Source organism: Cebidichthys violaceus, unplaced genomic scaffold (genome assembly GCF_023349555.1).
Source record: "Cebidichthys violaceus isolate CVI_PGR_0920_01 unplaced genomic scaffold, fCebVio1.0.p SCAF_15, whole genome shotgun sequence".
Taxonomy (NCBI): Eukaryota; Metazoa; Chordata; class Actinopteri; order Perciformes; family Stichaeidae; genus Cebidichthys; species Cebidichthys violaceus.
The window spans coordinates 5,789,492-5,802,966 of NW_027176318.1; the positions used below are offsets into that span (position 1 = coordinate 5,789,492).

The window sequence follows — 13,475 nt, forward strand, 5'->3', positions numbered from 1 at the left end:
CAAAAGGGCTTGTGTGCTTCTTGAGGAGGTCTTCAGGTGGTCCATTCAATAAACACGTGATTTAAGGATCTGCTCTGTTAACGCAAGAGTTATTACAAGCATTAGCCCGCTGTCATATATAAGGTGTAAATGAGGGAGGTGATAAGTGTTCTGTACGACCCATTTGTATTTATTTACAGTATGGCCTCTGAAAGCAGGCAGCTGTCATACTACATCTTTTATTTTAGATGGAGGAGGGTCAGCTGAGTTCCACTGGGAGGCAAACAAAGACCAGGAGAAGGAATCCAAGTCAAAAAAATTCACAAGTTTATCTTTGTCCTCCAGGATAATAGAAGACAGACAATACTATAGTCTGTAGACACACAGAAAGTGCTTATTATAGAAATGACAGCCCAACATGTCGTGCTGTTGTCTTTAGTTTAAACAAAATGTATATGGTAAAATGTTTAAATGTGTAAGGAAGCTGAAATTTGTATGTAATTAATATTACCACAAAACATTTTCCCTTGAGAAACAAACAGGGATTTATCCACATTTCTGTGTAAAATGTGTAAGAAACATGGTTTATTATCATAACAATGAAATCAACTTCATACATCAGCTGAATTATCTTTATATCTGATATAATTTAAAAAACGTTTCAGTTACTTGTAGGATAAAATAAAAATAGATGCTGATCTAAGACCAGCTCATAAGTTTCAATTTACTGACCAATGGTTACATGAGATCTATTGTCCACACCTTTATCGCCAAATACAGATCTTGCTATTTTTTTAATTAGCGTCCTTTGTTTCTTGCTCTTCCCTCATAGGTTGGCTAGGTGCTGAAGCTCTGCCTCCTGGATGAATATAAAGAGCGGTTCAGAAAGGGGAGTAAGGACAGGAACACAGCACCTGCAGGTAAGTATACATACATTTTACTCCTGACTTAAATATCATGTCACATATTGAAAACACATTGTGACCTCTTTGTTGTTTCTATCAAGAGACCCAACACCAAACTTTTCAAGAGGGAGAGGAAAAGGAAACAGGTAAATAGCTTCATACTGTCTGTTTTTCCAAATAAAAACAACATATGAGAATGTATAGACCCACAATAACATGAATAAACAAGAGTAGTTTCTGAAGCACTTCTGAATTATATGAAAATCAAGCTGACTTTAAAAAAATAAACAATTAACACACCTTATATTCTTGATTATCATAATTCATGGCTACCTGCAATTACTGCCTTTTAATCCAGCAATATTCTGTAAAATGGACCATGCGATCGAAATGCTTTTAAACCATGTTCTTGGTTCACAGCTTTCACGATGTCTTGCGACGCCCTCATGGCGGAGTTTGGGGCTGCCGCTTCCTTCCTGAGAAAGTCAGATAGGGAGCGTCTGGAGGCCCAGACCCGATCCTTTGACATTAAGAGGGAGTGTTTTGTGCCTGACCCTGAGGTGGAGTATGTTAAAGCCATAGTTACCTCCAGAGACGGCAACAAAGTCACCGTTGATACTGAGTTTGGAAAAGTAATTATGTCAGATACAAACACTGTGTACACTGTGACCTTTGATGACTTTTACAGCAATTCTAATTGAAATATTCTCTCTGGTAAATATTTTCAGACTACAACCCATAAGGAGGAAGATGTCCACCCTCAGAACCCGCCAAAGTTTGATAAAATTGAGGACATGGCGATGTTCACCTTCCTCCATGAACCTGCTGTGTTGTTTAACCTCAAAGAGCGTTATGCAGCATGGATGATCTACGTATGTAATGAACGCAGATTTACTTTTTTTTCCCCCACTGCATGAAATCTTCAGTCCAAATAAATAGACTATAATGAAATAGTTTTATGTGTGTTTGTCCACAGACCTACTCAGGGCTGTTCTGTGTGACTGTCAACCCCTACAAGGCGCTACCAGTGTACAACCAGGAGGTGGTCAACGCCTACAGAGGAAAGAAGAGGAGTGAAGCTCCTCCTCACATTTACTCCATCTCTGACAATGCCTACCAATACATGCTGTCAGGTATGTTCAGCTCTTTTTATATGTAATTTCATCTCTGATGCAGCACTTTACAATCTCTAACACCATCCAAACATTCAAAGATAACTGAACATTGTCTTTAATCTTGCAGACAGAGAAAACCAGTCCGTCCTCATCACGTACGTTTTTCATGAAAGTGTCATCTCATTCCAATTTGAAGAGTAGAGTTTGTTTTGTCTCTTCGACATGTACAGTTCATGTTTGTATCAATCCACAGTGGAGAATCTGGTGCAGGAAAGACTGTGAACACTAAAAGAGTCATCCAGTACTTTGCCAGCATTGCAGCTGTTTCTGGCAAGAAGGATGCTGCTCAGGAGAAAAAGGTTGGTTTGATTATTATACATATTAAGACTCTATTTTATTTTTAAGATCACATAATATTACATTTTGTGGCCTAAAATTTGCATCTATTAAATCCGCAGGGTACGCTGGAGGATCAAATCATCCAGGCCAACCCTGCTCTGGAGGCCTTTGGAAATGCCAAGACCATCAGAAATGACAATTCCTCCAGATTTGTGAGTTTCCTTATTACTCATTTTTATTAAATAGGAACGGCTATTGTGCCCATCAGCTCCCCAAACCCAGATTTCCTCTCAGGCTTCTGTTGATGCTTCAATCTCAACACAGCTCACGGTTGAGTTCCAAAACACCAGTTTTTGGAGGAAATGAGGGGATTTCAAGGCACTAAAATAAAATCTGTGACTTTTTCCTGAAGTTACATTTTTGTAATGGTCCAATCAAATTGTCTTTTTCTTGCTTCTCACAGGGTAAATTCATTCGAATCCACTTTGGTGTCAGTGGAAAGTTGGCTTCTGCTGACATTGAGACATGTAAGCAGAGTGTGACATGAACATCTCCATTGTGCAATACAATACCCTGGGAGGTTGTGCACTATAACAGATCATATCGTTGTCATATTTGTCAGATCTGCTGGAGAAGTCCCGTGTCACTTATCAGCTCAAGGCTGAAAGAGACTATCACATCTTCTACCAGATTCTGTCTCAAAAGAAACCAGAACTGCTGGGTGAGTGCTGGGTGAACCATAGAATATATTTGAACCTAAAGAAACGCCACGTACACACACAAACTGAAACTTTTCTTTGACAGATATGATGCTAATCACCAACAACCCCTATGACTACGCCTTCATCTCCCAAGGAGAGACAACTGTAGCCTCTATTGATGATGGAGAAGAGCTGATGGCTACTGATGTAAGAAACAGAGTGCATGTTAAAAACTCCATACATGAAGTTTCACAACTAACTCAGATGTCATTTTTGTTGTTTAAGGAAGCTTTTGATGTCCTGGGCTTCACCCAAGAGGAGAAGAATGGCATATACAAGCTGACTGGTGCCGTCATGCATTATGGAAACATGAAGTTCAAACAGAAGCAGAGGGAAGAGCAAGCAGAGCCCGACGGCACAGAGGGTAAAAGATCATTAGGACAATATAGAAGAGTTTACCACCAGTTTATTACTTTTTTGACACACAACAATGTAATTTATGCTTCTCCTAAACACAATCCATTACAGATACAGACAAAGTTGCATATCTGATGGGTTTGAACTCTGCTGACCTCATCAAGGGCCTTTGTCACCCAAGAGTGAAAGTAGGCAACGAGTGGGTCACCAAAGGTCAAAATGTGCAGCAAGTAAGGCACTCCACTGAAATCCATTTCTGAAGAATAAAGGGAGTTTAAATTTCATTGTAATTGATTTTATGCAATTATCTAGGTGAACTACTCTATCGGTGCACTGGCCAAATCAGTGTACGAGAAAATGTTCTTGTGGATGGTGGTGAGAATCAACCATTCTCTGGATACCAAGCAACCTCGTCAGCACTTTATTGGTGTGCTGGACATTGCTGGATTTGAGATCTTTGATGTGAGTAAAATATTTTATTGAGACTTGAGTATAAAATAAACTTTTACTAACTTCTCTCCTTGAATGCTCTTCCTAGTTCAACACATTTGAGCAACTGTGCATTAACTACACTAATGAGAAGCTGCAGCAGTTCTTCAACCACCACATGTTTGTGCTGGAACAAGAAGAGTACAAGAAAGAGGGAATTGTGTGGGAGTTCATTGACTTTGGTATGGACCTGGCAGCCTGCATTGAACTCATTGAGAAGGTTGGTGCCGTGTTAAATTGGATTTCAAAATTCCTGTAACTAGCTAAAGCTAGTCTTTTTAACAGGTTTAATAATAAAATTTCTTCCTTCAGCCCATGGGCATCATGTCCATCCTTGAAGAGGAGTGCATGTTCCCCAAAGCCAGTGACGCAACATTTAAAGCCAAACTGTACGACAACCATATAGGTAAAAGTCCCAACTTCCAGAAGCCCAGGGTAGTTAAGGGAAAACCAGAGTCTCATTTCTCCCTGGTTCACTATGCTGGTACTGTTGATTACAATATCGGTAACTGGCTGGTGAAGAACAAGGACCCACTGAATGAGACCGTGGTCGGACTGTTTCAGAAGTCCAACCTGAAGTTACTGGGTGTCCTGTTTGCTGGGTATGCTAGTGCAGATTCAGGTAAGGGGTCTTTGACCACACTGATTATTCATCCTTGAATTGTTCAGATTATCAACAAAGAAGAAAATGACAATCACACCTTTATACAACTTCTACAATACCCTAGATGCAGGAAGCAAGGGAAAGGGAGCAAAGAAGAAAGGTTCTTCCTTCCAGACTGTATCTGCACTGCATAGGGTAAAATATGGCTTTAAAATAAGGTCTGGTATATTTCCAATATTTAGTATATGGGACCTGTTCATATTCATTGTCTTCATTTACAGGAGAACTTGAACAAACTGATGACCAATCTCAGGTCAACTCACCCCCACTTTGTACGCTGCATCATCCCCAACGAGACCAAGACTCCTGGGGCGATGGAGAATCCTCTAGTCATGCACCAGCTGCGCTGTAACGGTGTGCTGGAAGGCATAAGGATCTGCAGGAAGGGATTCCCCAATAGGATCCAGTATGGAGACTTCAAACAAAGGCAAGAAAAACAATGTTTATTGATTGCTCTTTCACAAATCTCGCAATGCACTTGGACACAACATCAGTGATGTAACCTGGTGTCATCTGGCACTTTGGGTCTCACACCCTCGCCTGTGTGTGTAGGTATTGTGTGTGTTCTATGAATATTTTATTCAAAGGCATCACTGATGGCATTGTTGCTGTAATTTTTTTGCAAATCCATTCAATTATTTTAATTATTTTATGGTTGTACCATTTCAGATATCGCATTCTAAACCCTAATGCTATCCCTGAGGGACAGTTCATTGACAATAAGAAAGGAGCAGAAAAACTTTTGGGCTCTTTGGATATTGATCATGAGCAGTACAAACTGGGACACACAAAGGTTGGTTCTGTTTACAAAGAGGAGGGTTCAATGTTGGGATAAATAATTGTGCCGGGAGAGGTTATGAAAAACTTTCTTTCAATTTCAGGTGTTCTTCAAAGCTGGTCTGCTTGGTGTTCTTGAGGAGATGAGAGACGATCGACTCTCTCTCATCATTACAGGAATTCAAGCGAGATCCAGAGGAGTACTCGCCAGAATTGAGTTCCAGAAAATTGTTGAGCGCAGGTCAATGCTTTACTTTTAACATTTACTGTAAAAAATTAAATACCGGACAGGATACATAAAATGTATGTAGATTCTAGCTAAATGATGTTGTCTACAGGGATTCCTTACTGGTGATCCAGTGGAACGTGCGGGCCTTCATGGGTGTCAAGAATTGGCCCTGGATGAAGATGTACTTCAAGATCAAACCTCTGCTAAAATCAGCTGAGTCTGAGAAGGAGATGGCAAACATGAAGGAGGAGTTTATTAAGCTCAAAGAGGCTTTTGCTAAATCTGAGGCTCGCAAGAAAGAGTTGGAGGAAAAAATGGTCACCCTTGTCCAAGAAAAGAACGACCTGCAGCTCCACATTCAAGCTGTAAGATGAGTCATTCAGTTTACCTACGATTTTACAAAGTACGATGTACTTACAGAAATGTGATGAATAACAAATTTGTTAAATCCACTGTTTGCAGGAACAAGACAATCTCTCAGATGCTGAGGAGCGCTGTGAGGGTCTCATCAAGAGTAAGATCCAGCTTGAGGCTAAAACCAAAGAGCTAACAGAGAGACTGGAAGATGAAGAGGAGATGAATGCAGAGCTGACTGCCAAGAAGAGAAAGCTGGAGGACGAGTGTTCAGAACTCAAGAAGGACATCGATGATCTGGAGCTAACTCTGGCTAAAGTGGAAAAAGAAAAGCATGCCACAGAGAACAAGGTAATGAAAGCAGCCGAGGTTCGCAGTAGCAAAGGTTCACGAGCAGCTTTACTGAGAAATGGGTGGTGATGGTTGATCCGGGGATTGTGGTGGAACGGGGCAGACAGAGAGGCTGGGAAGCAGACTGGCGAGGAACTGGGCAGGGCAGGTGAAGAAAAGACCTGAGGCACAGGAAAATACAAGATTAGCACTAAACGATCGCTAAAAGATTGCTATTAGCTGGTAAAATGATTGGCACATTTAATATATAAAGAATAGAGACACAAACCAGAGAAAATATTGGACGTACATTTGGTGGCCAAAAACATGGCTCTAAATTAATGTCGATGTCGCTTTGTGTTTGCTTGATGTGTAAACAGGCAACTGTATGTTAACAAGTTAGCCATCGACTTGTGTAAAAGTGGCCCAAAAAAAACGGTTTAAAGACTGGTGACATGAATTAATGAAGAATGTTTCTATATTCCTGATTTAACACCAACTGTGGTCTGATTTCTAAGGTTAAAAACCTGACTGAAGAGATGGCAGCTTTGGATGAAATCATTGCTAAGTTGACCAAAGAGAAGAAAGCTCTTCAGGAGGCTCATCAGCAAACACTGGACGACCTGCAGAGTGAGGAGGACAAAGTTAATGCTCTGACCAAGGCCAAAACCAAGCTGGAGCAGCAAGTCGATGATGTGAGTACATTGGTATTTGCAACTAAATCTCAAGTTCTCCAGCTACAATTTACGGAGTAATGTTTGGCATGTCTGTTAGCTTGAAGGATCATTGGAGCAAGAGAAGAAAGTGAGGATGGATCTGGAAAGAGCCAAGAGAAAATTGGAAGGGGACTTAAAGTTAACCCAAGAAAATTTGATGGATTTGGAAAATGACAAGCAGCAGCTGGAGGAAAAACTCAAAAAGTAAAGCTAATCTTTTACAGTCGCAAACACAATACCTTGTGCGAGAAAAGATGATTACTCAGTGAACACTTTTGTCTTTAAATGTAGGAAAGACTTTGAAATCAGCCAGCACCTAAGCAAGATTGAGGATGAACAAGCCATGAGTGCCCAACTCCAGAAGAAACTAAAGGAGTTGCAGGTAAATAAAAAACAGGTCTTATTTGTTGCATTATCTTCTACCTATATATCATCTTCCTACTTAAACTTTATAATCATCGGATGAACTTCATCAAGGCTCGCATTGAAGAGCTGGAGGAAGAACTGGAGGCAGAGCGAGCTGCCCGGGCCAAGGTGGAAAAACAGAGGGCTGACTTGGCCAAAGAGCTGGAGGAGATCAGTGAGAGGCTGGAGGAGGCCGGAGGAGCCACTACTGCCCAGATCGAGATGAACAAGAAGAGGGAGGCAGAGTTTCAGAAGATGCGCAGAGACCTCGAAGAGGCCACTCTACAGCATGAAGCCACTGCTGCTGCATTTAGAAAGAAAAATGCAGACAGCGTGGCTGACCTGGGAGAGCAGATTGACAACCTGCAAAGAGTCAAACAGAAGCTGGAGAAAGAAAAGAGCGAGCTCAAACTGGAGCTGGATGATGTGGTGTCTAACATGGAGCACGTTGTCAAAGTTAAAGTAAGACATTGAACGCATTCTTTCACATTTTGTGAAATATGCTGTATTTGTATTCTTACAGAGAGTTAGATGAGAAGAAATTCATTGGGCAGAGCCAGGCTAGCAGTTTCCCCCCTTTTGCAGTCTTTGTGCTAAGCTAAGCAAACTAGTTGCAGGCAGTAGCTCCATATTTGCCTTACAAACGACAGAAGATAGTAAGAAGATCAAAACGACATGTCTGGAAAGTGGTATTGATGTTCTCATCTAACACTCAGTAGGCTAATTAGCGGATTTCCCGAAATCTTAAACTAGCCTATGTCTTTAATACATAATATATAGAAAATGATTCTTGAGTTGTATACATTCTATGATTTGCATATTAATATGAATTATCTAACTTAGACCAACATGGAGAAAATGTGTCGCACTCTGGAAGATCAAATGACTGAATACAAGACGAAATCGGAGGAAGGCCAGCGTATCATCAATGACTTAACAATGCAGAAAGCAAAGCTTCAAACTGAAAATGGTAACCAGTTTAACATACACTCACATTTCATTTTTACTGTTGACGAAACATGCCTTTAAGCAACAAATCCCAGACTGTTAGTGCATGCAGACGCTGCAGCTTGATGTGGGGGCTTACAAACCTTTTATTTACAGGTGAGTTTGCCAGGCAGCTGGAGGAGAAGGGCTCCTTCGTCTCTCAGCTGACCAGAGGGAAGCAGTCTTTCACTCAGCAGATTGAGGACCTCAAGAGACAACTAGAAGAGGAAGTCAAGGTACAGTCGTTCTTTAAGAACTTATGCTTTCAAAATACAGAGCCCGATGTCTACCGGCAAAATTACTTTACCTTGTGTTTCTTTATCAAAGGCCAAGAATGCACTTGCACATTCAGTGCAGTCTGCTCGCCATGACTGTGATTTGTTGAGGGAGCAATTTGAGGAGGAGCAGGAGGCCAAAGCTGAGCTCCAACGCAGCATGTCCAAGGCAAACTCTGAGGTGGCTCAGTGGAGAACCAAGTACGAAACTGATGCCATCCAGAGAACAGAGGAGCTGGAAGAAGCAAAGTAAGAATTCAGTAGACCTATCTCGAGACAGTTCCTAAAATTGACTATGATATTCCCATTTTATCTGAGACGTAATAATTTGATACTTTCATTTTTGCTATAAGGAAAAAGCTAGCTCAACGCTTACAGGATGCAGAAGAAGCGGTTGAAGTTGCTAACGCCAAAGGTTCCTCCCTGGAGAAAACCAAGCACAGGCTTCAGGCCGAGATTGAGGATCTCATGGTGGATGTGGAGAGATCTAATGCTGCTGCTGCAGCTCTGGACAAGAAACAAAGAAACTTTGACAAGGTAATGACATATAAAATGACAGGGACTCATTTCAGATATGTGCACTTAAGTACAGAATGCAGTTCTGAATGTATACATTGAGTGTTTGTATAATTTAATAACATACCATCATTTGATATACAATTCAATTAGGTCCTGGCTGAGTGGAAACAGAAGTATGAGGAATCCCAGACTGAGCTAGAAGTTGCCCAGAAAGAGGCTCGTTCCCTCAGCACTGAGATCTTCAAACTGAAAAACTCTTATGAAGAATCTCTAGACCACCTGGAAACCATGAAACGAGAAAACAAGAATCTCCAAGGTAGGAAAACAAAACAAAACATGATGTCCCTTTAAACATACAGTGAATAAAGTGGACAGGTTGGACAAATAGTAAAATAAATGAATATACACAAAACAGAGGAAATTTCTGACCTGACTGAGCAACTTGGTGAGGGAGGAAAGAGCATCCACGAGCTGGAGAAGATCCGTAAACAGCTGGAGCAGGAGAAGGCTGAAATACAATCTGCTTTAGAGGAAGCTGAGGTGAACAAATATGAAATGTTGTGAAAAATGTACATGGCAGTTTTCCATCGATCAATTTGCTGGAATTACCTTTCTGATGCTTTAAAAGATATGCAGTGCTTTATTGCTTTTAACAGGGCTCCCTCGAGCATGAGGAGAGTAAGATCCTCCGAGCTCAGCTTGAGTTCAACCAGGTGAAGGCCGAAATTGAGCGGAAGCTGGCGGAGAAGGACGAGGAGATGGAGCAGGCCAAGCGTAACTATCAGAGGATGGTGGACACTCTGCAGAGCTCTCTGGAGGCTGAGACTCGCAGCAGGAACGAGGCTCTCAGGGTGAAAAAGAAGATGGAGGGAGACCTCAATGAGATGGAGATCCAGCTGAGCTTGGCCAACAGGCAGGCCGCCGAGGCTCAGAAGCAGCTCAAGGGAGTCCATGCTCACCTGAAGGTACTATAGAGGCTATACATGTACATTTCTTTCTTTTTTTTAATTGTTGAAATAAAGGATTGCAATTTAAAAGATAAATTAAATCTTTGTGAATAGGACGCACAGCTGCAGCTGGATGATGCTCTCCGTGCCAATGATGATCTGAAGGAGAACATTGCCATTGTGGAGAGACGTAACAACCTGCTGCAGGCTGAGCTTGATGAGCTGAGGTCTGTGGTGGAGCAGTCTGAGAGAGGTCGTAAACTGGCTGAGCAGGAGCTGCTGGATGTCAGTGAGAGGGTTCAGCTGCTGCACTCGCAGGTATTTGAAATCCTTATGTCATGGTATTTCAGTATATTTAAGTTGCACACTTCTTTTAATTTATTTTATCTTTTAGTTTACTAAAAGTGATCAGTGTGAAACTATGATTCTGTGCAGAACACCAGCCTGCTGAACCAGAAGAAGAAGCTTGAGTGCGACACAGCTCAGCTTCAGAATGAGGTGGATGAGGCGGTGCAGGAGTGCAGAAATGCAGAGGAGAAGGCGAAGAAGGCAATTACTGATGCTGCCATGATGGCAGAGGAGCTCAAGAAGGAACAGGACACCAGCGCTCACCTCGAGCGTATGAAGAAAAACATGGAACAAACCATCAAAGACCTGCAGCATCGTCTGGATGAAGCTGAGCAAATAGCCATGAAAGGTGGCAAGAAGCAGATCCAGAAGCTGGAGGCCAGGGTGAGTATTTCTAACTTTCACTTCACAGCACCAGCGTTCTAAAACTCAATCAATAACTGCTCTTTTCCAGTTGAAAGAGTTGGAGAATGAGTTGGACATGGAGCAAAAGAAAAGCAGTGACGCAGTGAAAGGTATCCGTAAGTGTGAGAGACGCATCAAAGAGCTCACCTACCAGGTACGCGCTACAGACACAATGACTGTGATAAACATCCACCAAAAGATGAACAGGTTATGCTTTAACAAGCAATATGTCTTATGTATTGATTCAACAGACGGAGGAAGACAAAAAGAATCTGAGTCGTCTGCAGGACCTGGTGGATAAGCTGCAGCTGAAAGTTAAATCCTACAAGCGAAATGCAGAGGAGGCTGTAAGCGAAAATACTACTCCTATATTTACTGAAATGTGGTCCATATGCCTCTTTAGGAGTCAGCTCACAATCTCCCATACTCTCATCTTGATTTGTTTAGGAGGAACAGTCCAATACAAATCTGGGCAAGTTGCGCAAGTTACAGCACGAGCTGGAGGAAGCAGAGGAGAGGGCTGACATCGCAGAGTCTCAGGTCAACAAGCTAAGAGCGAAGAGCCGTGACATTGGTGCTATGGTCAGTAATCATTAAGAATACTGCAACTTTCGATTAGTAACTATCTTGGAATCATGCAAAGCAGAGTGAGTAACTTTAATGATTTGGCAGGGAAAAAATAAATCTGATTATATAATTTTTTTTTCTTTGTACAGAAAACACATGAAGAAGAGTGACGCCTTCAACAGGTTCTTCAAGGATAAACAGTAGTTTGATTGTAGTATTTTAGTTTCTTTATTCTCCATGCAACATGAGTTGAATAAAGAATAAATGAATGCACAACTTTGTTTATGTCCCCTGTATTTTATAAATGAAATTAAAGAGATGACCGAGTGAATAACTACACTACAAAGACAAAAAAAGCAAAGTAGAGACCTGCACTGTGAGTTAGTATCTCTTTAATAAAAGCTCACGCAGCACCTCTCGACAACAGTATTCAAACCACAAGAGTTGCTTTTCATGTTTCGACATGAGAAGAGTGGAAGAGTTCAAACCTTTGATCCTCGCTGCAAGTGGTTGAGACGCCTGATGGGACTTATTAAGCAGCATGAGTTGGTAAAGACTATATGACCGCTTTGAGTCAGGAAAAGTCAAGCTGAATATCAAGAGTTGTTTATGATTGTTAACATCTCATCTGAGCTTGCCTGCAAAAAGCTGCCCACATTATTCACTCTATAATCAAGCTATTGCCAGGATGGTAGGTCACGTGACCCAAACATTGTGGAATGAGTCCTCTCGGGTGGTGAGTTTTTCAGTTAATATTATTTCTCAACTACACTAAGCAACCACAAGATGGTCAAAGAGCTCCACTCACAAGAATGTATCTCTCCATAGAAATGGTATATCTTTTAATTTGAAGCAAGTGTGGTGGTTAACAAGCATTAACAGGCTAAAAACATTTCTCAGAAGGATAAGAATCACTTTTGAAAATAGTCAGATATAATTATTACATTTAAAATAGATTTATTACTGTATTCAATACTTTTTAAAAAATATTTTATCTAATATTTCAAAATAAAACCCTACTACATAATTCCATTCCAATATGGTATCTCTTTTGTTTCACTTTGAACAGCATACATCTACTATACACTCTGCACAGCCCGCGCATACATGTACAATACACACACACACACACACACACACACACACACACACACACACACACACACACACACACAACCATCGCCTCCTCAGGCTGTTTGATACCACCATGATCATGCCAGGTGCTGCACCTCTCCATGAGAAAAGAGCCCGTTTGTTATTACGTTAAAGCTGATACTGCTGCCATGTGCATTTAGTTGATCCCATACTGCGGAGACTCCAGCTTTACAGGTTTATTTAATGAGATGCACAGATGGAAGGAGCCTCAAATCTTTTTCTAACCAAAAGTAAATAAATAATGAAAAAGTACCTATTTAAACTTACATTTTTTTTTTCAAACTTTAAAGTTAAATTGTTTCTATCTTATCTGGGAAAATAAAAGTATTGCAAGTCTGCATTGTATATACTGTATTTGGGTTGTGGATTTGGTATGCCTTAGATATATAATTTTATTTAACACAAGAACACATTTCTGTGGACTTTACATACATTCAGTATACAAGCCAAATACATGAATAGGTAAAGCAGCCCTTAAATATTGCTGCTTGTGGTCGGTATCACTATTCAAAACACAAGATAAGTCCCTTGTCAGGCTCTCTTATCGGCATGTTTTTAACAAGTCTTTACCAAGGGAACCCAGGGCTCTTGATGAAGCTGCTGGCTGGAGCAAGTGTTGCACCGCTGCAGTGAAACCAGTGCTTCACTTTTTCATGATGACATAGGATGGAAAAACTGTCTTAAAATAATTGCTCTGAAGACTATGACATGATGTGAAGAAACAACGCCTTTCCCAAATGATGTCATGGCTAATAATATGAAGCAGATTGTATTGTTTCCCCGTGAATGTCTCTCGGAAAAAAATCAAACAGCTAAGAGAACACAAAGTACATTACTAGCAAGCATACACAT

At 41.0% G+C, this 13,475-nt stretch overlaps 1 protein-coding gene across 1 annotated transcript; it reads left to right on the forward strand.

Annotated features, from left to right (window-relative positions):
* The first annotated feature begins 1,312 nt into the window (after positions 1 to 1,312).
* LOC137871736 (myosin-6-like) lies at positions 1,313 to 11,699 on the forward strand. The gene is made up of 37 exons (XM_068709667.1): positions 1,313 to 1,516; positions 1,613 to 1,756; positions 1,861 to 2,017; positions 2,127 to 2,154; positions 2,253 to 2,358; positions 2,458 to 2,550; positions 2,802 to 2,865; positions 2,961 to 3,059; positions 3,143 to 3,246; positions 3,325 to 3,463; positions 3,568 to 3,686; positions 3,769 to 3,918; positions 3,995 to 4,165; positions 4,258 to 4,567; positions 4,674 to 4,744; positions 4,831 to 5,036; positions 5,279 to 5,402; positions 5,491 to 5,627; positions 5,725 to 5,980; positions 6,078 to 6,320; positions 6,818 to 6,994; positions 7,074 to 7,219; positions 7,307 to 7,397; positions 7,493 to 7,882; positions 8,264 to 8,390; positions 8,525 to 8,643; positions 8,735 to 8,931; positions 9,036 to 9,219; positions 9,352 to 9,517; positions 9,617 to 9,741; positions 9,858 to 10,166; positions 10,263 to 10,466; positions 10,584 to 10,880; positions 10,951 to 11,055; positions 11,153 to 11,248; positions 11,349 to 11,483; positions 11,618 to 11,699. Exons 1-37 carry the CDS (start codon positions 1,313 to 1,315, stop codon positions 11,636 to 11,638), a joined length of 5,814 nt encoding a protein of 1,937 aa, XP_068565768.1. The 3' UTR covers positions 11,639 to 11,699.
* The last annotated feature ends 1,776 nt before the right edge of the window (positions 11,700 to 13,475 follow it).

Excerpts from the sequence above, each read along its gene's own strand:
- LOC137871736 (XM_068709667.1), top strand. The coding sequence starts at position 1,313 with ATGTCTTGCGACGCCCTCATGGCGGAGTTTGGGGCTGCCGCTTCCTTC. Across the intron at positions 4,568-4,673 it reads GTATGCTAGTGCAGATTCAG|ATGCAGGAAGCAAGGGAAAG; the intron begins GTAAGGGGTCTT and ends ACAATACCCTAG. Across the intron at positions 4,745-4,830 it reads CTGTATCTGCACTGCATAGG|GAGAACTTGAACAAACTGAT; the intron begins GTAAAATATGGC and ends CTTCATTTACAG.